The 22,440-nt window shown below is 46.9% G+C and overlaps 1 protein-coding gene across 2 annotated transcripts in view; it reads right to left on the reverse strand.

The window, feature by feature from the left end:
* The window catches only part of LOC146754996 (receptor-type tyrosine-protein phosphatase T-like), a 396,275-nt gene that overhangs the window by 98,081 nt on the left and 275,754 nt on the right, over positions 1-22,440 (reverse strand). Inside the window, exon 14 of one of the 2 annotated variants that reach the window (XM_085526588.1) lies at positions 20,075-20,663. The exons of the other annotated variant lie outside the window; for it this stretch is intronic. Coding sequence (XP_085382714.1) covers positions 20,650-20,663 — 14 coding nt within the window. The 3' untranslated portion in view covers positions 20,075-20,649. Of the gene's footprint in view, positions 1-20,074; positions 20,664-22,440 lie in introns of those variants that run through there. 2 annotated transcript variants of the gene reach the window in all.

Below are 22,440 nucleotides of genomic sequence, written 5' to 3' on the forward strand. Positions count from 1 at the left end.
CCTAGTTTTACAAGAATAGATGACTCCTGTCTATTACAATTTTTAACTCATTATTTGTTCACTGATGCCATAAATGTGCCTGGCATAGCAATTGGCCTTGGTATATTCAGTGACTGAAAGCAACAGTTGTTGCTCTAAGAAATGCAATACTAAGCTAGGTCTGCCTGTAGCTGACAGCCATCAGCTTGCTCCTCAGGCAGGTTCTGTCTGGATGGAATGAAGGGCATGAAATACTGATGTGCTCATCAAACTCTGCTTGTTAGCTTAGAGACAAAGTGTTGAATAGGTTTGTTCATGCATTGAAAACACGTTACTTATCTGCCTTCATTTTAGCTTCAGAAGAACGTGTGCAGAATACAGAATTGATTAAAAGAAATAACAACTGTCTGCATAGAACTTACTCTTTCCTTACACAGGAGAATCAAGCACACGTTTGTATGTGAGTACCTCCAGAGGTGAAACTCAATCACCCAAATGTAATGAGCAGAGACATTACAATCAGTTCTAACTGTATCTTCATGCTGTGCTGAATAAGCCTGAGTCAGGATGTAAACCACTTTCTCTTTTTTTCTTCAGATGAAGCCATTAATGTTGTCAGCAAGCCCAAAACCACTTCAGAAATATCAGTCAGTCCTTCTGAAGACCTGGAGCTGGTGTGTGAGGTGTCAGCTGCAAGCGGAGCTGTCGTATGGAAGAAAGATCAAACAGAGGTGAAGCAGGACCAGAGGACAACCATCATCTCCAAGGGGACGCACCGCAACCTCATGGTCAAAAATGTGACCCTGAAAGACCAAGGGAGCTACAGCTGTGAAACAAAAGATGACAAAGCAACATTCCAAGTGAAAGTCAGAGGTGAGAAAATGCTTGGAATCCCAGAGATAAAGGAACGCTTCATTTGGTGTGTCTTGCATTTGGAGGATCAACTGACAGCCTCTCTGGTGCAAAACATTTTGGCTATAGGACTTTCTTGGTCATCTAGTATCATAGCAACAATTTTCTACATGTGATTTACATCCAGGAATGAATTACTGCAACAAAGGGGAGTACAGCTGCGAGGCTGCTGGCTAGAAACTCACCTTCAAGATTCATGTAACTGGTAGGAAACACGTTTTGGTTGATATTCTTTGATTATTCCCTAGTCTGGCTGTGGAAATGTCTGTGTGAACGTGTCCTCTTTATTCTGCCATGAAACTGTTTTGAGAAGGATGAAAGGAAATGCTTACAAACGTGCAGCTAAAATGATTATTTGTTTTTAACAATATTTCATCCAGCTCTTCCCCTACAATTACTTTTATCACCAGCTGTCCATGGATGTCCAACTGTGATTTGTACAATGTGCAACACTGCTCTACCAGTTGATATTTCAACAGTACTATTTACACAGACGTCCTTTTCTGCTCCAAATCCACACCAGCCATGGGAGAGGGAGTAGGTGAGCATCTTCGTCCATTAGCTTGATCTAAATCTGACAGCTTCATCCAATCCAGGGCTTCTCCAAGACCTTTGAAAATTCTGTTACTGTTGAGGAGACAGCAGGCTTCTGGGCTTAGGTTAGAATATGGTGCCCTGTTGATGGGTCCTGAGAGTGTCCAAGCCTTACATAGAGAAAACCATCACTGCTCTTAAGATGTTTTGCAAGCAGGTGAAACTTGATTGAAGTGTGGCAGTGATGCTTTCTGAGATCTCTGGCCCCTAGTTTTTCTCGGCTTTTTGTTTGCCTCTTAAGATACAGTGAGCTGCTCTTAATTGTGGCTGTGTCCTTTGCCACGAGCATACCTCTGAGCACACAGTTATTTTGAGCTCCTCTTCTTCCAGTGGCTCGGATGAGCAATTCTGAGAGATATGCAGAATGGGGATGGCTGTGCTGCTGCTTCCTTTTCTGTCTTAGCTGTGGTTTTCCCTTGCAGGGCACAGTTCTCTGCCTGGGCCCAAGTCTGTGTGGGTCTCTCCATCCACAAAGCTGCTCACCGTGCAGGCGGCACAGGCTGAGAGGAGAGGCCAGAGCAGCTCTCCTGTTGCAACACGGAGCAGCAAGATACAAGTGGAGGAAGGGCCTGCAGCTGTACTGAGGAACTTCAACGCAATCATTGATTTTCCATCTGAAAGATAAAGAAAGAGGAATTCCCTTTCCAGCCCCTACCATCATTGTTCGGATGATTTTTATTGGTTTATTTTTTGTCCATTATATCTTTGAGGATTCAACTAACACACACTTGCCCTATGGCCTCAGTGGAGCCACACAAGGTGCCTTTCCTTCCTGGTTGGGCAGGCAGTCACAAGATGCAGAAAGCCACGCTGGCGTCTATCCTGTTCTGTGCTGGCTGTACATGGAAATCTTGGGGTTTTCCAGATTTCAGGGCCATGTGCCTGAAACCAATTGTGCTTCTCCTGTAAGCAGAGCTGTTGGTCAGACTTGCTGGCACTAGAATTTAAAGGTGGCAGTGAGCTGAGGCCGAGGAGGTGTTAATGTAAGAGTCAGGGATGCTTTTGAACCTCCCTTATAACTGTACCGTTCCTCAGAAAGCAGTTACGCCTGCCAGCTCCTTTCCTGTCCGGCTGTGGAGCCTTTGCTCACATGCTCCGAATCTTGCTTGAAATCATTGAGAGGAATGTAGCCAGCAGGACTTGAGGGCTGAGCTGTAGGAATGGAAGCATCCTCTGCTGTTTGAAACAGAGGGTGTTTCTAGGCTGTGTTTCAGCAGAAAGCAGGCAGTGGCGGGAACAGGCAACTATTGGCAAGGGCTCGGTGCAGCTCTTCCCTCACCCTGCACCACGACTGACAGCATGCTCTGTTTTCTCTCCAGACTGAGTTCTCCCAGTAAGAGGGCAGAGTCAGCAGCTGGCAGTTGGCGTTCCTGCTTCTGCCTGGGCAAACCATCCCCTGTGGCCAAACACATACTGCAGAGCAGTGCCAGGGAGCCCTCTGAAGCTGAAGTCTTGGTCCTGGCAGGTAAGCATGCAAATCCAGCTTTCAAAACACTGCTTGTCAGCAACACAGGTAGAATTCATGCTTTCAGTGGGCTTGTACCTCCTTCTGGCATTCAAGCCCGTGCCTGACATCTTTGGTTGACTCCTGTCTTTCCCAGATGAGTCTCACAAGCTGCTTGAAACCTGCTTGACAGGCAGCACCAAGCCTTTGCCTCCTTGGACAGTGAAAGTTTGACGCTAAATGCTGTGTATCTACTCTTTCCAGGTGAATCGATCCCTTGCCAATACAGGAACCCACCAGCAAGTTGCAATGATGCACGTTGTGCTTCCATCAATGGAGTGCAGTTAGGATGCATGAGTCACTGCAGTTCCAAGGACAGCCTTCCAGGTGACAGCAATGATGGAGAGAAGGATGTTTGACCTATTCAGTTTTGGGCCCCTCCCTGCAAGAAAACCTTGCGGTTCTGGAACGTCTTCAGCTACGAAGGTAGTGAGGGGTCTGGAGCACAAACCTTACGAGGAGCTGCTGAGGGAACTAGGATTGTTCAGCTTGGAAAAGAGCAGGCTCAGGGGAGACCTTATAACTCTCTATAACGTCCTGAAGGGAGGTTGTAGTGAGCTGGGGTTTGGCCTCTTCTCTTGTGTGATCAGTTATAGATCTAGAGGGAATGGTTTTAAGCTGTGCCAGGAAAGATTCAGGCTGGACATTAGGAAATATTACTTCCCCTAAAGGGTATTCAGGCATTGGATAGCACTGCCCAGGGAGGTGGTGGAGTCACCGACCATGGGAGTGCTCAAGAAACGTTTGGATGTTGTGTTGAGAGGTATGATTTATCCGGGAAGTATTGGTAATGGTTGGACCAGATGATTTTGTAGGTCTTCTCCAACCTTGATAATTCTGTGATTCTGAGCTGAGAAACTTTTCTTGCTCAAGTCCAGCTTCCAAGCTTAACCACCTACAATGAAGTTGATGTCGTTTTTCTGGTAGCCCTCAAGACAGTGTCCGCATTTACCCAAAATCAGGAGGTAACCAGCTGCAGTGAAGTGAGCAATTTCAGTGCCTATTTCTGATGGTGGCAATGAGTTCAGAGGTCACACTTAATTGACGGTGCCTGTTTCCATTCTGACAAAGGATGTAGTTGCAGCTGACTTCCCGAGGCTGCCATACGTGGTGGTGACGCAGCCTTGGGCTTCTGCGTTTGCATGACTCCCACCTTTCCTTTCTGTGTCTTGCAGGTCAGCTGGTGCTGGAAGCGGCCGGTATCTGAGTAGGAATGAAGGTGAGTGCAGGAGCAGCTGCTGAGGGGAGGAAGGAAGTCCATGCTAATGAGCTCTGTAGCATCTGCGGGTACGGAACACGAGGAGGCAGCAGTGATGCAGGGGGCTCCCCAGCAGGAAGCTGTCTGATCCAAATGCTTGCTGAGAGTTTGGAAGCCCAAGCCCTTATGGTCTCTGTAAGGGTGGCTAGTAAAAAGATGTTAACCAAGATGGTGGTAAATAGTCAAAGATTATTAGCAAAGGAAAACTGACCAATGTTGATGCCTTGACCAGAAAGCTGAGGCAGTCTCAACTGGGGAGCAGTCTCCAAGAGATTCTGCCTTAGTGGTGGTCAGCCTTTAAATGAGGTGAGGTCTCAGAAGAGGTGCAGTCGAGGTCCACCCCTTCTGGGAGCACAGCTAGATTACTCTCACCTGTGCTCCCGCAGCTGACCCAACACTTGCCTCAGCTGATTAATCAGAGGTTCAAGCTGTGATTTCCCATACAGTCTCTAAGCTGAAGGCAGCATCTCCTTGATCTGATGGTGGTGTGCCTGAGTGAGGGAGTGATCCAAGCTGGATGCAAAAGAGTCATCTTAATTTCTCTCCTATTTTACTTCAGATGACACCTATTGGGTGTTGGTTTCTTAAAATTTGGATCTAGGAGGTGGCCTCTCCCTTTGCTTCTGGTGAAAGCACAGATGTGCAGCAGGAGTAGAAGACAAAGAGGTTTTCTTGGTGACAGCAACACCAATTATTTGATTCAAATGTAGAACTGTGATGAAGATGGTGAAGAACAGATCCGCCTCAAAGACATGCTTGATCACATAAGGAATGAGCATGTGATCCAAGACAGTCAGCGTGGCTTTAGCAGGGGAAGGCCATGCCTAACCAATCTGGTGCTCTTCTATGATGGAGTGACGGCATTTGTGGACAAAAGGAAGGAAACTGATGTCATTGACCTGGACTTGAGCAAGATCTTTTACATGGCCCTCCACCACATCCTTATCTCTAAACTGGAGGGATGTGGATTTGACAGGTGGACCACCTGGTGGATAAGGGATTGGTTGAAAGGCCACAGACAGAGGGTGGTGATTCGTGGTTCTGTGTCCAGGTGGAGGCCAATAACAAGTGGTGTCATCCAGGAGTCTGTCTTGGGACCAGTGCTTTTTTACATGGTTATCAGTGACACCAATGATGCAATGGAGTGCACCCTCTGCTGTTTGCTGAGTGGTGCGGCTGATGCAGTGGAAGGAAGGGATGCCATTCAGAGGGAGCTCAACCGAGAGGTTGGCCTAGGTGAATCTAATGAGGTTCAAGACAGCAAAGTGCAAGGTTTTGCACTTGGGCTGGAGGAATCCCAGGCATTTCTACAGCCTGGGAGGAGCAGTCCTTAAGAGAAGCCCCGCAGAGAAGGACCTGGGGGTCCTGGTGGATGAAAAACAGAACGTGAGCCATCAGCGTGCTCTTGCAGCTCAGAGAGCAAATGGTCCCCTGGGCTCCATCAGAAGAGGGGATGGCCAGCAGGGACAGGGAGGCGATTGATCTTCATGATCCTTGAGGTCCCTTCCAGCCCGGGCCATTCTATGATTCTGTGATTACACTCGCTGTCAGAAATAACGGCAGCTGTACAGAAGCTTGTTTTTTCTTTCTTTTTCTGGCTTTGAAGGAGAAGGGGTGGAGCAAGGGGAGACCCACTGGTCATTTGTTACCTCAAGAGCAGGATGGATTTTACATTCACTGTGAAAAACCTGGGCTAGTAGCATGGGCATGTTTCAGGCTGGACTCTTCTTTTGCTGCTTGGTTTCCTTTTGGCTACAGGGAGACAGCTGTCTAAAGGTGTGTTTTCAGACCCACTCTCCAAAACCATGTTTCATTGTTGCAGGTGGTTCAGTGTGCTCTTGCAGTGCAGATGCTGTAGTTTGCTGTAGAATCTGAATGGTTTCTGTTCCTAGGGGAGGACTGGGAGGAGGTAGTGAGAAGAGAATTCAATGCCTAAGGGGAGGGGAGATCGGGGATTGGTGGGAGAGGGAGCCAATAGGAGGGAGAGAGGAGTTGGGCGCAGGGTGATGGTAACACCCCTTTGTGATGTCATAATGCCCCTTTGTGACGTCATAATGCTTCTTTGTGATGTCATAATGCCCTTTGTGATGTCATAATGCTCCTTTCTGACATCACGATGCCCCTTTCTGACGTCACGATGCCCCTTTGTGATGTCATAATGCCTCTTTGTGACGTCATAACGATCCTTTGTGACGTCACAATGCCCCTTTGTGATGTCATAATGCCCTTTGTGACGTCATAATGCTTATTTGTGATGTCATAATGCCCCTTTTTGACATTATAGTGCCCCTTTGTGACATCATAATGCTTATTTGTGACGTCATAATGCCCATTTGTGACATCATATCACCCCTTTGTGATGTCATACTGCCCCATATGAAGTCCAGGCAGAGTCAAAACTTATGGACCTGCATGAGGATCACTTTCAAGACAGTGGCTCTGTTGCTTCAAGCTTATTTGCTTCGTCCTGCCGCCACTCTATTACCAAGTATCAACAACCTCTTGCATGATTCAACTTGCAAACGTTTGACACTAACCCTTGTGTTTCTGTGCCTTCCTAGATAATTCGAGCCCTTGTCAACCCCAAAGATCCAAACCAAGTAGTGATGTGCAGTGTGTTTCCATCAATGGAGAGTTCTTATTAAGCACAAATCGCTGCAATTCGGATGACAGCCTTCCACATGGTAACAGTGATGGACACAAGGGGCTCATCCACGTTCATGCTCTCATATCTCCTGGCTCTGCTGAAGCTCCTGACCTGAGCCTGCCAGACACCACAGTCACCTGCCTGGATTGTGACCCAGCGCCTTTGCAGTGCTGCCCATCCCAAGCACAGCCCGAGTGCCCCAACAGCAGCACCACCATGCAGGAGCAGGTCAGCATCAGTGAGGTGAAGCTGAGCATCTTAGATGGGGACTTAGAGTCAGGCTGCCAGTCCCAGGCACCAGGCAGCAGCACCAGCTCTGAGCCACTCTCATATTGACAAGAGGAGTCCCATCTTCACCCTTGACCTCTCAAGCCCTCCTGTCTTTTATTGAATAAAGTCACTCTCATGCTCAGTCATCGCCTTGACTGCATTCCGAGTCTTCATTCACAGGGATTGGGATGAATGCAACAAACAGCAAGGCAGCTCAGCTTGCAATGCTATGGCTGTGGGGTTCGTGCAGGCAGAGCTCTGGGTTCCCATTTTGCATGGCTTTGGGATGTCAGCAGCAAGATCTCTACCATTTTGTATGGCAGCAAATAATCTCTAGCATCCAGGTTGCTGCTCATGATAATCCCAGTCTTCCTGGCTGTCGCTTTGTGATACCTTTCAAAGCCTTTTGATACTCTTTGATGCCTTGGCTGCTCCCTAACACCTCTGTCCTCCTGCCATGTTGACTCATGTCTCCCACTTTGAAGCTGGCTTTGCAGATCATCTCCAGCCCTGTCATCATCACGCTGCAGCAGGAGGTGCTCACCTGGCCCAATGTCTGGCAGTACTGCTTGTTCTGCAGATGAGCAGCTGCCTCCTCATCTCTTCAGCTACAGTAGTTTTTCTCAGGGCAGTTAGATGCAGTCATGCTCCTCTGGATTTGGTGTGTTAAATCCATGCTGCATGGCAGCAGTCAGTGCAATACAAAGGTGTTCTGTGTGCCACAGCATTTCTCCAGGGGCTGCCAAAGGTAGAAGCACAACACAGCACCATCCTTCTGACAGTAATGTCTGTGAGTGTTAGACATGTGAGCACTGCATCATCCCCAGCGTGTCAGTGCTTTTCCACACCAACCTGACTCTCACACTCTGCACTGAATGTAACTATGCTCTTGTGGAGACAAATGCTTTCTGTCACATCCTCCATCCCTGCAACCATTTGCCGGTAGGCAGCTCTTGCAGAAGAATCAAGCAGCAGAACCTTGTGCTCACCCTACAGCATGCAAATGCTATGAAAGCAGAAATAACCTGGCATGCTCTGGGTCTGCAAGGCTGCATAGATGGGAGAGGTAGATCGTGTTTTTGCAGTGGAAGTTTCCAGTATTTTCAGGACATAGTGTAGGCCCTAACTGAATGTATAACCCTCTTGTAAAACAGCTGTATAAGTAGTTTTTCCACCAAGAAAGTTGCTGAACAGAGTTAAGTTCAGACTGGGGGCATTCTGACATGGGTAGAATTGAGACAAGCACAAGATAAATACGCAGGGTGGGTAGAGCCCAGCACAGGACAGAATGAATGTACTGACTGTTGGAAACATTGCCCTTCTCTGTCCGCAGAAAAGTACAAGGCAAACCTAAAAACAAGAGGTTGGTAATTGACCTTATATGGAAATGAATCCTAGCAACAGTCTCGAGGAGTCTGTGAGCCTGAGATGCTCAACCAATGAGAGCCATGAGAGCATCACCTGCATTGGGTTTAGGGCACAGAACAGAATTAATGTCACTGGTGTGCAATTTCTCCCTTGCCAACAGGGGATGTGCGCGCAGTATTGCAGTAATGAATAAGCACTGCTGCTATCGCTGCCAGCTTTGCCTAACTAGAAATCTTTGACTTTGAGAGTTTCTCACACAAGGGGAGAGGGTAAGAAAGTAAAGAGGCACAGAAAACTAAGGGAAACTGCTCTTCTTTATCTTATCTATAAAAATTGATACGATGCTGTTGTGCATTTTTTTTAATTTTATTTTTAATTTTTTGCTAATGTCAGTTAGATTGTTTTAAAATATCCACACACCAAAATCTGACTACCAAGCAAATGTAATGAAAATGAAATGAAGGTGAGTTAGCGGAAAGCACAAGGCCATATTATATTGGGCTCCAGCAAATTTACAGGCAGTCACTGCACGAAGAGGTAGATCTGAGTTGCACATTATATGATTCCCACAAAGATTAAGGAAATCTGAAGCTTTCAATATATTTTTTTAATTCTTTTTTCATTTCATTTTTAAACACCTGACCCAGACCCCAACCCTCACAGGAGCTGTAAAGATAACAGCATTAACCAGCAATGTAACTCTAATCCTAACCCTTACCCTGATTCTAAAATCGTCCCTAACTCCAAATGCAACAACAAAAATGATGCTAGAAGTTTGTAGCAAAAGGAACCTTAACCCTGATCATAATCCAAAAAAAAAATTCATTATGGTAACAATAATCTTTACCTTAAGAGTAATATTAATCAGAGCCCAGATGATGCCTGCATCCAATCAGAAGCATGCTTTGCATTATTTAAGAGTTGTATTTTTTCCAATGAACTCTCTCTATTATCACATTTATAAAGTAACAGAGTCTGTTCTTTTTCTCCTGACACTGTGCCTTACTCCTGACATCCCCTGGAAATGACCCAGATAGGGCACCATCAAAGTAATGCTAATAGTAATGTCAATCCTAAGGGTATCTCTAGCCTCAGTGTTAATGGGACGCTAACAACAATCCCAACAGCCTTAAACATTCTGGTGGTGTGAAAGAGGTGCTGCCTTGCACATGCTGGGCAGTCCCATTGCCTGTTAAATGCAGGCGGCAGCGTAGAAACATGATGCCCGTGGTCAGAATGCCCTGTGGCAGATCCTGGCACCGGAGAACTGACCGGGGAACCATGAGAGAACTGACAACAAATCACGCAACATCAGAACCGACCCAGTGGTTATTTACAAGCCTTGGGTGACCCAGACAGGATCTCAGAGTGGTGAATGTAGGTACAGAAGTTGTTACTACTCTGTTTTCTTCTAAAAGAAGTGGTTTTTTTTCATCTCAGAAGTTGGGGGGGGGGGGTGGGGGGGGCGGGAAAGGGATATCAATTTAATTACTCATTAATTTATTGACAGACATTCACGTTTGCTACGTTTGGAGAAGTTTTTATTTGTTTGCTGTGGTTTGATTTTTATTTTTTCTTTTTTTTTTTTCCCCCTTCCCTCCTCTTCCATCTTTGTGTTCTTCCCCTATAATCAAAAGAGAACGGATCCCCAGGGTCTGTCCCGCAGACGTTCTTTCCGTGGTCTCTGCTGCCACCTGCTGGCCAATAAGCGGAACTGCCACTGTTGGGCGTTTGGTGCCGCAGGAAGCACAACGCAGATCTGAGTTCTGACCGGTCTACGCAGCAAATCCGCCAATCTTTATTGCGATACGCCCTCCAGACAAGAGCATACAGTCTTTGCCTGAGGGCAGGGTTAGTAGTAATGGATGTCAGTTTTGAAATTTCCAGTCCATTCACCATAGCACTTTCTGCCTCCATGTCCCATAACCAGAGCAGCTATGCTGGCATGCTCTCTTAGTTTCTGTCTAAACCACTGTACTATATCCATCAGTTCAGCTGCTGTATTATGGGCAGCAGGGTTTGGGGGGTGGACACTGGTCAGGGCACTCCCACCAGCCTATCCTGCATTTATTTTTTTTCATTTATGGGTTACAATCAGTCAGATCTCAAATAGATCTAGTCCAAATGGAACCTCAAAATCTGACCTTTTAGTGCCTTCATTTACAGAGTCCATTTTATACAGATTCCCTTGTACAGGGCCCCCATGGTCCTCCAGACAGTTGTTACTGATCTTCCATAGGAGAATGATTGAATTAGGTTTTTTTCCCATCAAAACTGCCACCTGTCTTTCCAATTTTTCAACACTGTCATTCAATAGCTGATTTGCATCAGCCTGAGCCTCTTCAGTTATGTTCAGACAGTTCAAGGCCATTAAAATTGGCCATGCCACCATGAACACAGCTAACTGTCATTCTCAAGTTGTAAGTATGTCTTTGCTAAGACCATGGAAATACTCAGTCAGGTGGGCCAGGGACTCATGGACCCTCCCTCTGTCCCACACAGGGCCCCATTTTTCAGTGACAGAAGCAGTGCTGCATTTTGAGGATCCTAGGAATCCCAGGACATGACCTGACAAAAGGTCATTCAAAGGGGTAGTCTTTCCCCATCCAAACAACTCCATGATATTCACAGAATCACAGAATTGTAGGGGTTGGAAGGGACCTCCAGAGACCACTGAGTCCAGCCCCCTGCCAAAGCAGGTTCCCTACACCACGTTGCACAGCTCGGCATCCAGGCAGGTCTTGAATATCTCCAGAGAAGGAGATTCCACAACCACCCTAGGCAGCCTGTTCCAGTGCTCTGTCACTCTCACCATAAAGAAGTTATTGCACACATTAGTGCAGAATTTCCTATGGTCCAGTTTCTTTCTGTTTCCCCTTGTCCCTCCTCCACACACTGCTGAAAAGAGTCTGGCCTCACCTCTTTGTCCCCCACACCTCAAATATTTATAGACCTGGATCAGGTCCCCTCTCAACCTTCTTTTCTCACGGCTAAACAGACCCAGTTCCCTAAGTCTCTCCTCATAGGGGAGATGCTCCAGGCCCTTCACCATCTTTGTGGTCCTCCACTGGACTCTTTCCAAGAGATCCCTGTCTTTTTTGTACTGGGGAGCCCAGAACTGGATACAATATTCCATATGAGGCCTCACCAGGGCAGAGTAGAGGGGGAGGATCACCTCCTTCGACCTGCTGGACACGCTCTTTTTAATGCACCCCAGGATGCCATTGGCTTTTTTGGCTACAAGGGCACACTGCTGGCTCATGGCCAATCTGTCGTCCACCAGGACGCCCAGATCCCTCTCAGCAGAGCTCCTCCCCAGCAGCTCTTCCCCCAGCCTGTACTGGTGCATGCAATTATTTCTACCCAGGTGCAAGACTCTACACTTGCTTTTGTTAAACCTCATCCGGTGTCTTACTGCCCAGCTCTCCAGCCTGTCCAGGTCTCGCTGAATGGCAGCACAGCCTTCAGGCGTGTCAGCCAATCCTCCCAACTTCGTGTCATCAGCAAACTTGCTGAGGGTGGTCACTATCCCCTCATCAAGGTCGTTGATGAAGATGTTGAACAAGACCGGACCCAGCACAGACCCCTGGGGGACGCCGCTAGTTACAGCCCTGCAGCCAGACACTGCACCGCCAACGACAACCCTCTGCACTCTGCCAGTCAGCCAATTCTCGACCCACTTCACTGTCCAATCACCTATCCCATACTTCCTCAAGTTTGGTATAAGTATGTCATGGGAGACTGTATCAGTTATAGAGATTATAGAGTTCAATTCCTGTAGTCAATTTGGCGGCCCAGGTGGGACCAGCTCTGTTCGCTGCAGGACCAGCTGAGAGGGAGACACTTTTGGCGCACCCTGAGATTTCTCTGAAGGACTCCCTTCCTCACCTGATCACTGCACGGACAGACAAGGACCACCCATAGGTGGACCAGGTATGTGTATGGTAAGTGGAGCCCATATGTCTTGAGGAGACATCCTACACAGTTTACAGCCATACGTGCTGCTCCCAGGGAGGTGAGCTCATGGCTTTGGTTGCCAGCTGGGTAGGAAGACTCCTTGGGTGAGTTCCTATGAAAGGGAACTGTATGTCATATGAATGGAAACAAGAACAAATACTCTCTCCCAGGTAGTTGACAATAGGAGGGACCTAGGTTGGTCTCTCCTACGGGTATGGGATATAGTGGATAGCCTGTCAAATGGTAGCCTGGGTTCTCCAAGGTGTAATCATGTGGCTTATAGGTTGTATGTTCAATATTATCATCTGCTTTAAGTGTTTGGTACCGTGTGTCAAGCCGACTCTGGGAAAAACATTAACGTTTGCAACTGGTCGACCAGAGTATGAGTGTTATTAAGATTCCAGCTAGAAAACGTTGTCAGCATTGTGTAGTATGAATAAACCATGGTTTTTGATCTAAATGTCAGAGTGAGTGTGGTGTGAGTGAGACACAGAACAGCTGCAGGGTGAGTGCCGAGTCCCGATCCATGTTTCCTTCCTCCTGTGAGGGAAATGGCCAGACAGGGACAAAGTGAAAGACTGTGTTGTGTGTCCACTCATATGTACTTTCTGCTTGTATGTAAGAAGACGGGAGTTTGTACTCTGTAGATTAGTAAGATTGTCCTGAGGAGAGGTGTACATTCCACCCGACCAATGAGTGTCAACCCATTTATGTAATACTATGTACTGCTTGCGAGGAAGTGTGTGAGGGAGGTGGTTCAATCAGTGCTGGTTCTGTGGCACAGTGTTTATAACTGAAGAATACAGACTGTATTAAGGGAGTTTATGTGAACTGAAGAACTGTACTGTTTGACAAACAGTTTTGATGGTATAAGAAAGTGTAATTGTTAATGATATATGGAAGTGTACTTGAGGGAATGTGGAAGTGTATCTGAGCATAGAAACAGAGGAAGCATTTACAGAAGAAAAAAGGTTAAAGTGAGTTTACCTGCACTGACATGAGAGCAACACCCTGCACCGCAGCCCTGTGAGCTGAGCAGAGCAGAGCAGAGACACAGTCCTCATGTATCAGGTAGTGTTATTCTGCTTACCAAATGAATGAGTTCACTACAGAAGAGGCAAATCTTCCCCTCTGCTCCATTTGTGGCATACTCTGGAGTTCAAGACATTGCAAAGCTATGGCACATCTACTTTCTTTCAATGATGATGCCTTAGTATGCTCTGGGCTGTCATTTCAATTGCATCTAAAGAAGTCTAGGGTCATACCAGCTGACAGGAAGCTGGCAAATGTTGTCTCATTGTAAGGAAGAGCAAGAAAGATGACATGGGCAATTATGGACCTGTCAGTCCAGGGCCTGGTAAAATTATGGAGAAAATGATGGTGGGAGTTATGGAAAAACAGCTGAAGGACAATTCTGTCATTGGTCGCAGCCAACACAAGTTTGTGAGGCAAAGGTCCTGTTTAATTTAAGCTCATTCTGTGACACAGTTATCCGTTTAGTTGACCAAGGGAAGCCAGTTGATGTAATCCTTGAGGATTTCAGTGGAGATTTTGATACTGTTTCTCACAACAACCTTCTGGACAGAATGTTCTGCATACGGCTAGACAGAAACACAATGTAGTGGGTGAGCAGTTGGCCAGTAGGTCAGTCCCAAAGGATTATAGTCAGTGGGTTCCATCAGGCTGGTAGATGGTCACTGTCGGGGTCCCCAGGGTTCCATTTTGGGGCCACTTTCCTTTCATGTTTATGCAGATGACTTGAATGCAGGACTAGAAGACGTTCTGAGCAAGTCTGCTGATGAGACCAGATGAGGAGGTGCTGTTGCCTCGACTGAGGGTGGAGAGGACTTGCAGAGAGATGTGGACAAGTCAGAGAAGTGGGTACCAGTTGGTACTAAGCACCAAGTGCATAACGTATAACAAGTGCCTGATTGTGCACCGCAGAACATAAAGGACATCAAACTCTGGGAGAATGTGCAAACGAGGGCACTGGAACTGAGAGATCTGAAGTTCAGAGTTTCACAGGGATTGACTGCTTGTTCAGACTGGGCCCTTCTCACATCCCTTCTCACATCCTGCAATGAAACATAGGTCTCATATGGGACATGAACCTCACAGCGTCCTTGCACCACATGTAGAGCCTGGGATCTTCTGTCCCCATGTCTTTCATTTAACATCATACGGACCTCCAACCCATTGCCCCAGGAAATGCCAGGAGCCAACATGAGAGACAGGATCTCTCTACCACTGGTCTTGCAATCAGGGCTTGACCTGTCTGCTTCGTAAGGCAAAGGAGAGGTTTCTTAGCATGCCAGTGCCTTTGCCTGCCTGTAGTCATGGCTTCCAGTTATCTTCTCTAACAAGTCCCTTGGGAAGCTTACTTGGTAATGGCCTTCAGTGGGCCCATTAATACTCCAAGAAACTTCACTGTTATTTCTGACTTTGTCTTGTTGAGCACTTTGTGCAAACTTCTCTCTGCACTAGAGGCTGATGAACTCAGCATCAAATGCACCCTGGGGCCCATTATAACCTAAAGAATCTCCTGTGCCTTATGCCATCTTGTTATCTTCTTCAGGTTATCAGAACTTGTTCAGCAAAAAGGAGGGATATCTGGAGAGAGCTTAAAGAATCCAGTATAAATTTATTGTCTATTTATTTATAGTTGGGTTTAAAGAAGACATTAAAGCTGCACTGTGCAACTGATACCAATCCAGGATGTCCCAATGAGTTCTGTACTGTTACTGTGTTGACAAAGGTCCTTCTCAACCTCCCTACCCAATTTCTGCTCACAATGGACCTATGGGACTTGCATCACTTTTCTTCACATCACTCTTCTCCTCTGCATTCATCTGCTCAGTGTTAAAATTGCTTTGCACCAACTCCCACTGGCTTTCCTCAGAGAACCAGCTACACATGGAAAAGGAAAGATTTCTCTTTTTTATCTGGCCAGCAAATGGAAGGAAAGGTGATGCAATTGAATGAACAGTAAAACACAGTGATCAACTGCATGCCATGTTCAAGCGGCATCTATTGAAGTTTGTCTTTCATATGGAATACTTTTAAAAGAAATGATTTATCCTGAGGTAGGATAGGATAGATTGAATCACAGTGAAGTAGTTGACAACAGAGGCCATCAGACTCTGGTAGATAGAGCAAATTCCAGTAATCTCCCTGGGATAGATCAGCCAGGTAGTTGAGAGGTATCAACTTAAAATTGATCAGGACTTGTGAGTATTTCACACATTGAGATGGGTTAACACATTCTCATTGATTTATATCTTTGTCTCCAACTCTGTTTTTCACTTTTACTGACATTAATGAACATCTTTCAGACTTCGTGCCTTAATAAAAAAGAGACAGTGATTGAGAAAAAGAAAAAGTATAAGAAGAAAAAGAATAGATAGGAAGGGATAGATCAAATCACAGTGAAGGAGTTGACAACACATTCCATCAGACTTTGGGGAGATGGAACAAATTCCAGTAATCCCCCTGAAAGTCAGAAATCAGACAGATAATTGGGAGGTATCTGACTGAACAAAGAGCAAGGGATGGAGAAATCTGGAGGGCAGTGGGAGTAGTGTGTGCCCAAATGGCCTGCTGAAAACATGCCCTTAACCATGGCCATTTCTTTAGGAGAGCTGAAAAAACTTGGAGGATGAGGCACATCAAATAGGCAGCAGGGAAGAGTAGTGCTGGGCACCAGGCTACAGTCACAGGGCATTGGCACTGGCACCGCTGTCTGTGTCTCTGAACCTGAAGGCATTTTTGTCCAGCGAACACAGTTCTGGAAAACATTGTAGTTTCAGTAAAAGAAAAAAAAGACATCAAATCACCTCAAAGATTCATATTTACAACTTAAAATGGAACAAGACTCATGAGAGTTTTTCATGTTGAGAAGGGTTAACACATTTTCATTGATTTCCATCTTTGTCTTCAATTATTTGTTTCAGTTTTATTGACATTTATGATCAACTATTAAGCTTACAGCCTCAAAATAAATAAATAAATAAAAAGAGATACATTTGCATCTTGCACATGGCCTGATGCCCCTTTCACCTTCACAGTTCCCACAAGTCCTTCCATGCCGGAGAGTATGAGATCCAGCAGAGCACCTCTCCTCTTTGGTTCCTCCACTGCTTGGTCAAGAAGCTGCCATCTGTGCTCTCCATGGATCTGCTGGATGCCACATGCCCTGCTGTGCTGTCCCTGCCACAGATAATGGAGTGACAAAGGCCACCAAATGGGACAAGGGACAGACAACATCAGATTCCCATCTGTCTGCAGAGGGTACCTTCCATTTACTCTCCCTGATCAGGAAGACAGGAAAAGACACTGATGGTCTCCTCTGTTTGCCATTTCCATTAGCTCTGACCTGTCTGCTCTTCCATCCCCAGGCAGAGCTCAGTGCACTCTCACAGAGGGCAGTCGCCCTTCTTTGTCTCCTCGCCCATCCATCCTAAAGACTCGGTATCCCCCTTGTGCTACAGTGCAGTTGTGGAAGCCATTAAACTGTGTCCCCATGGTCCAAACAGGAGCTCAGGCCTGCAGCTCTACCAAGATTTCTAGCTTCTTGTGTGTTGGTGTTTGCATTAGTGCAAAAGCACAGAAGTAAATATCCTAATTGAAAAGCATCACTGGACATAGCCTGACTGGATAGCTCATCTATAGAATCAGTGTGCAGAAGGTGGCACACAAACATTAGACCGATCGTGGGTCTTGGAGGTGACGTAGCAGCACGGACACACCATGGGCATGGCTTTCCTGAAGGCCCTGTGCTGCTCTTGTAGCTGTGAGTGAATTCACCGGACAGCCGGTGCTATCCCCTCTCTGGCCCTCAGCTGATGCCCAGGAAGGTGGTGTCTATCTCAGGGATTTCCCACATGGTTTACAAGCACTGGCACACATCAGGAGCAGCCCAGGCACCTTGGGCATCACCCAGTGTCTGTGTGTGAGCAGCTGCCTCCCAGCTGAAGGACCGAGGACTCAGAGCAGGAGCTCACATGCAGGCAACTCCTTGTGCACTTCTGAACTGAACCAGAGAAATCCCAGCTCCTGTGGTTCTGTGGGGAGCCGAATCCCATTTCAGCTCCAGGATTTCTGTCAAGGGATGAGACTCCTGCGCTGCCTCAGCTGGATCACTGCCCTGCACAGGGAAAGTCCAAACCTCGCCTTCCTTGTCTGGTTGCCCTTATTGTTTCATCAAACGATCTCTGGGAGCACTCCCCATATGTCTCCAATCAGTCACTGACCACTGGACATGTGGTGGTTAATTGAGCGGATTTCAAAGCACAGTCATGATGCTGTTGTCTTTCAGGAGCTGTTGGCCATGAGGACCCAGGGACATGTCAGGGGAAATGAGTGGGAAGGATAAAAATGACATAATCTGCTGCTTGCTTGTCCAAGTTCCTGGGACACAGGGAGCTCATAAAAGTGGGCAGAGCTGCAGAGAGACAGCTGTGCCCAGGAGCAGATCTCGTGCACAGCACAGCCTGCAGGTGACAGAAGGAGAGGAGAGAAATTGGAGAGAGCTTGCAGGATGTGTGTGGTGTGAGCGGGCTGTGAACTCACTGCAGGAGCATTGCTCACAGACCATGACAAGGTAAGTCTCACAGCTGACCATGAGCTGCTTTTAATTAAGGGGTAACTATAACTGGGACATCCCATAGGAGATCTGACTGCAGGCACTGCATGTTTCTTTACTGTGGAAAAAGCTTTCTGCTCCAGCTGAGACGGGTGCCCAGGGCTGTCCTGCAGAGCAGGGTCCCTGCTGTGCCCCAGGGGCTGTGTGCCAGGTATGGGACTCTGCCGCCTGCCAGGCTCAGCACTCAGCCTGCCTGGGGAGCTGCCCAGGGCACTGCGGGGAGACGGGTGGGGGGAAGGAGCCCCCGGCAGGGTTTGTGCTGCCACAGCTGCTGCCTGGGGCAGGGGATCACAGCTCCACTGCACAACGGAATGTTTCTGAGGGCACTTTGCAAGAGGAGAGCCAAGGCAGGTGGTTTCCAATTCCTGTTCTGAGGCAAAGAGGTTTGGAGTCAGAAATCTAAAAGGGGCAATAAGAGTTCTGAGAATTTTTCGTCAATCAATTGCTTGTTTTGTGAACAGTCACACATGATGTGCTTTCAGTCTCCCCTTTCTCAAAGGATGGAATTATCATCATTTTCTGTAGGCATGAATAATTCACTCATCCTACAAACAGGCAGCATTTTCTAACTGAAACTGAATGCCACAGAAGCTGGGGTAGGGGGCTCTAAGAGCACTTGGGGTAAAGATATGAGACTTGAAACAGATGAAAATATCCAGGGAGAAGGGATAAGAAAATAAGAGGAAGGTTAGAGCTCCATATGCTGCTTCTGCTTAAGGAATGCTGAAATACATGAAATTAAATGCAAGTAATGGTGCTAAATGTACACTGTTGTAGGAGAATTAAAACATTTCATATTATAGCAGGAGGAGTGTGTCTGAGAATGGTCTGGACTTGTCATTATCTTCTGCACTCTGAGCAGGACTCCAAGCCCAACAACAGCAGATGCCCAACAGCAGCTCCATCAGCGAGTTCCTCCTGCTGCCGTTGGCAGACATGCGGCAGCTGCAGCTCCTGCACTTCTGGCTCTTGCTGGGTATCTACCTGGCTGCCCTCCTGGGCAACGGCCTCATCAGCACAGCCGTAGCCTGCGACCGCCGCCTGCACACCCCCATGTACTTCTTCCTCCTCAACCTGGCCCTCTTTGACCTGGGCAGCATCTCCACCACTCTCCCCAAAGCCATGGCCAACGCCCTCTGGGACACCAGGGCCATCTCCTACACAGGATGTGCTGCACAGCTCTTTTTCTTTACCTTCTTCATGTCAGCAGAGTATTCCCTTCTCACCATCATATCCTATGACCGCTATGTTGCCATCTGCAAGCCCCTGCACTACGGGACCTTGATGGATAGCAGAGCTTGTGCCACCATGGCAGCAGCTGCCTGGGGCGCTGGGGTTCTCAATTCCCTGCTGCACACTGCCAGTACGTTTTCACTGCCTCTCTGCCAAGGCAATGTAGTGAAAAAGTTTTTCTGTGAAATCCCCCAGATCCTCATACTCTCCTGCTCAGAATCAAATCTCAGGGAAACTGTGTTTCTCAATTTTAGTATCAGTTTAGTATTTGGCTGCTTCGTTTTCATAGTGGTGTCGTATGTGCAGATCTTCATGTCCGTGCTGAGGATACCCTCTGAGCAGGGACAGCACAAAGCCTTCTCCACGTGCCTCCCTCACCTGGCCGTGGTCTCCCTATTTCTCAGCACTGGCTTTTTTGCCTACCTGAAGCCCCCGACCATTTCCTCCCCACTCCTGGATCTGACAGTGGCACTTCTGTATGCAGTGGTTCCTCCAACACTGAACCCTATTATCTACAGCATGAGGAACAGGGAGATCAAGCACGCTCTCAGGAAGGTGTTGCAATACACACTATTCCAGCTTCCATAAAATGCACAACTTTCTTATATGATTCCCAGTGTTGGTTTTTTATGTTCTATGCATCTTTGGTTGTTTGATTATGTGAGATATAGCAACGTAAAAAAAAAAAAAAAAAAAAAAAAAAAAATTGAACTCATAAATAAAAATGTATTACACTTCTTTCCTACCTAATTTCCATTTTTTCACTCCAAGAGCTCATGTAAACATGTATCCAGATTCCCTGAATACGTTAGAAGATACCTAAAATGTTTTCAAAAAAGACATTTGCTTAGGTTTTCTTTCTTCATACTTTGTCTGGATTAGGGGAGGTACAGCCGCAGACAGCAGCTCAACGTGCTCTTTTCATTTCTGATCTCTTTACACCACCACAGTGCTCTCGAGCCCTCTCATTTGTGCAGTCCTGAAGGTCTTGTGTGTCTCACGACTGTCTGTTGCCTATACAGCAGAAATCGAGGGCTGCAGTCAGTAGCCAGCAATATGAACAGGTCTGTCAGAGCTGGTCTCCTTGCTGGCACTGCCATAACAAGAGGGCCCCTTTAGAGCAGGTCCAGAGAACTGGAGGCCTCTTCCAAAGCTGGTGTAAGGAATATACCTCAGGAGCTGCTCTCTGAGAAGACCTCAAGATATTCTGGTGCATTTCACTGACTGCCAGGGATAGTTTCAGAAGTCCAAGGAGATCTGTAAGGGACTCAAGGCAGTGCTGAGGTTTAGAATCTGTGGTCTAAGGTCAAGATAAAAAGAAAACGATTATAAATATGATAAATGCATATATACATATCTTATATATATAGTATATTTTCACATATATACAATATAGGCAGTGGCTAACATATGTGCATGTACTAGTACATATACATATGATACATAGATGATAATTGTTTATATGCATATCTGTTTGCAAGTCCAGGACCTGTTGCAGGGTATTTAACAGCCCCAAGGTTCACTGTAGGAACTGGAGAGGCTCTTTTCCTATTGCAGGAGTTGGAGCAATTGCAGAGCTCATTGCCAGAGCTGAAATCACCGCAGGACCTGTGACTGAAGTTGGAGCAGCCACTGTGCTCATTGGAGGGGTTGGAGTGACCACAGGGCTGTACCTCCTGGCACAGTGCACCTCCCTTGGGAGGAATTTGTTTCATTTTCTTATAGCAATACTTGGAACAGCTACAGGACCTGTTGCAGGAGTGACTGCAGAGCTCATTATGAGGGGATGAGTGACAGCGGGATCTGTCCAGAGCATGGAGCAAACGCAGGACATGTGGCAAAACCTTGGAGCTGCTGCAGGGTCTGTGCCAAGAGTTGCAGACGCTGCAGCACTGTCAGCATTTCCAGCTCTCTGGATCTGGCACACTGCAGTCATGTGTGTTTCTTGGGGGCTACCAGAGCCACAGCAGACCTGCCCCCAATATTCTACCAGTTTATCAGGATCCTGCAGTTGCTCAGAGATGAAGTTCCAAAGCCCTGGGGGTGCCCACCGCTCCAGACAGCTGCCCAGACCATCCCACACCCCCTGCCATGCAGAGCCTTCTCACCTTGGGGCAGATCTCTCACTGATATTCCTGAATAATGTTTAACCTCAGTCACAGAATCATAGAGTCACCAAGGTTGGAAAAGGCCTAAAAGATCATCCAGTCCAACCATTCATAGGTCATTATCCATATAGGCTATTACCTATAGCTCCCACTTAACCATGTCCCTCAACACAATATCCAGTCACTCCTTGAATACCCCTGGCTCCCAGAGAAGACAACATAAAATGTGTAATTCCTAATCATACCAACAATATTACTTTCAAAACACAAAGATGACTACAGAGCTGAATGTGCACAAAACTTCACTTTGTTGGCTGCCAATTTTATTGTGATATAGACCAAGGTCAAACAGCATAGCAAAATAAATACCCTAATCCAGCATCCCAAGTTGACAAATGATGCAGCAGGGAAAACAAGCAGCAAGCAAGGAGCTGTGCAATGCAGCTTCATGAGAAGACTCATCAGTCTCCACAAATAGGGAAACTCTCAGCATCATGGCCTGCAGTTCTCCAGCTCCCACAAAGCCCTGTGTTATCTCGCTCTGGACAGATGTGCTGTTATCTCAACCCTTGGAGCCTCTCATCGGGCACCCGAATGATGGTGGTTGTTGAATCCAGCATGTGGCTCAGCAGCACACAATGCTTTGTGCACTGCCCAATTCCCAGTGGCATGGAGATGAGAATTGGGGAAAAAAAGTACAACGTGTGGGTTGTAACAAAGCAGTTTACTAAGAGATATAAAAGGAGAGGAGTAATAGTTCTGACTGTATATCTGTTGATATGGAATTGTATGTAACAACTGATGCACAAGCACTTGCTCATCACCACCAGACTGATGCTCAGCTGGGCCCTGGGCAGTGAAAAGACTGAGATGAACTCCCACCCCTTTCAATACAATTTCTGCTTGCTGTCAAGTGGTACAAAATGTCCCTTTGGCCACTTCCAGTCAGCTGTGCGCAGTCTGTTCCTT

Source organism: Coturnix japonica, chromosome 37 (genome assembly GCF_054131305.1).
Source record: "Coturnix japonica strain WE chromosome 37, WE-NBRP24, whole genome shotgun sequence".
NCBI lineage: Eukaryota > Metazoa > Chordata > Aves > Galliformes > Phasianidae > Coturnix > Coturnix japonica.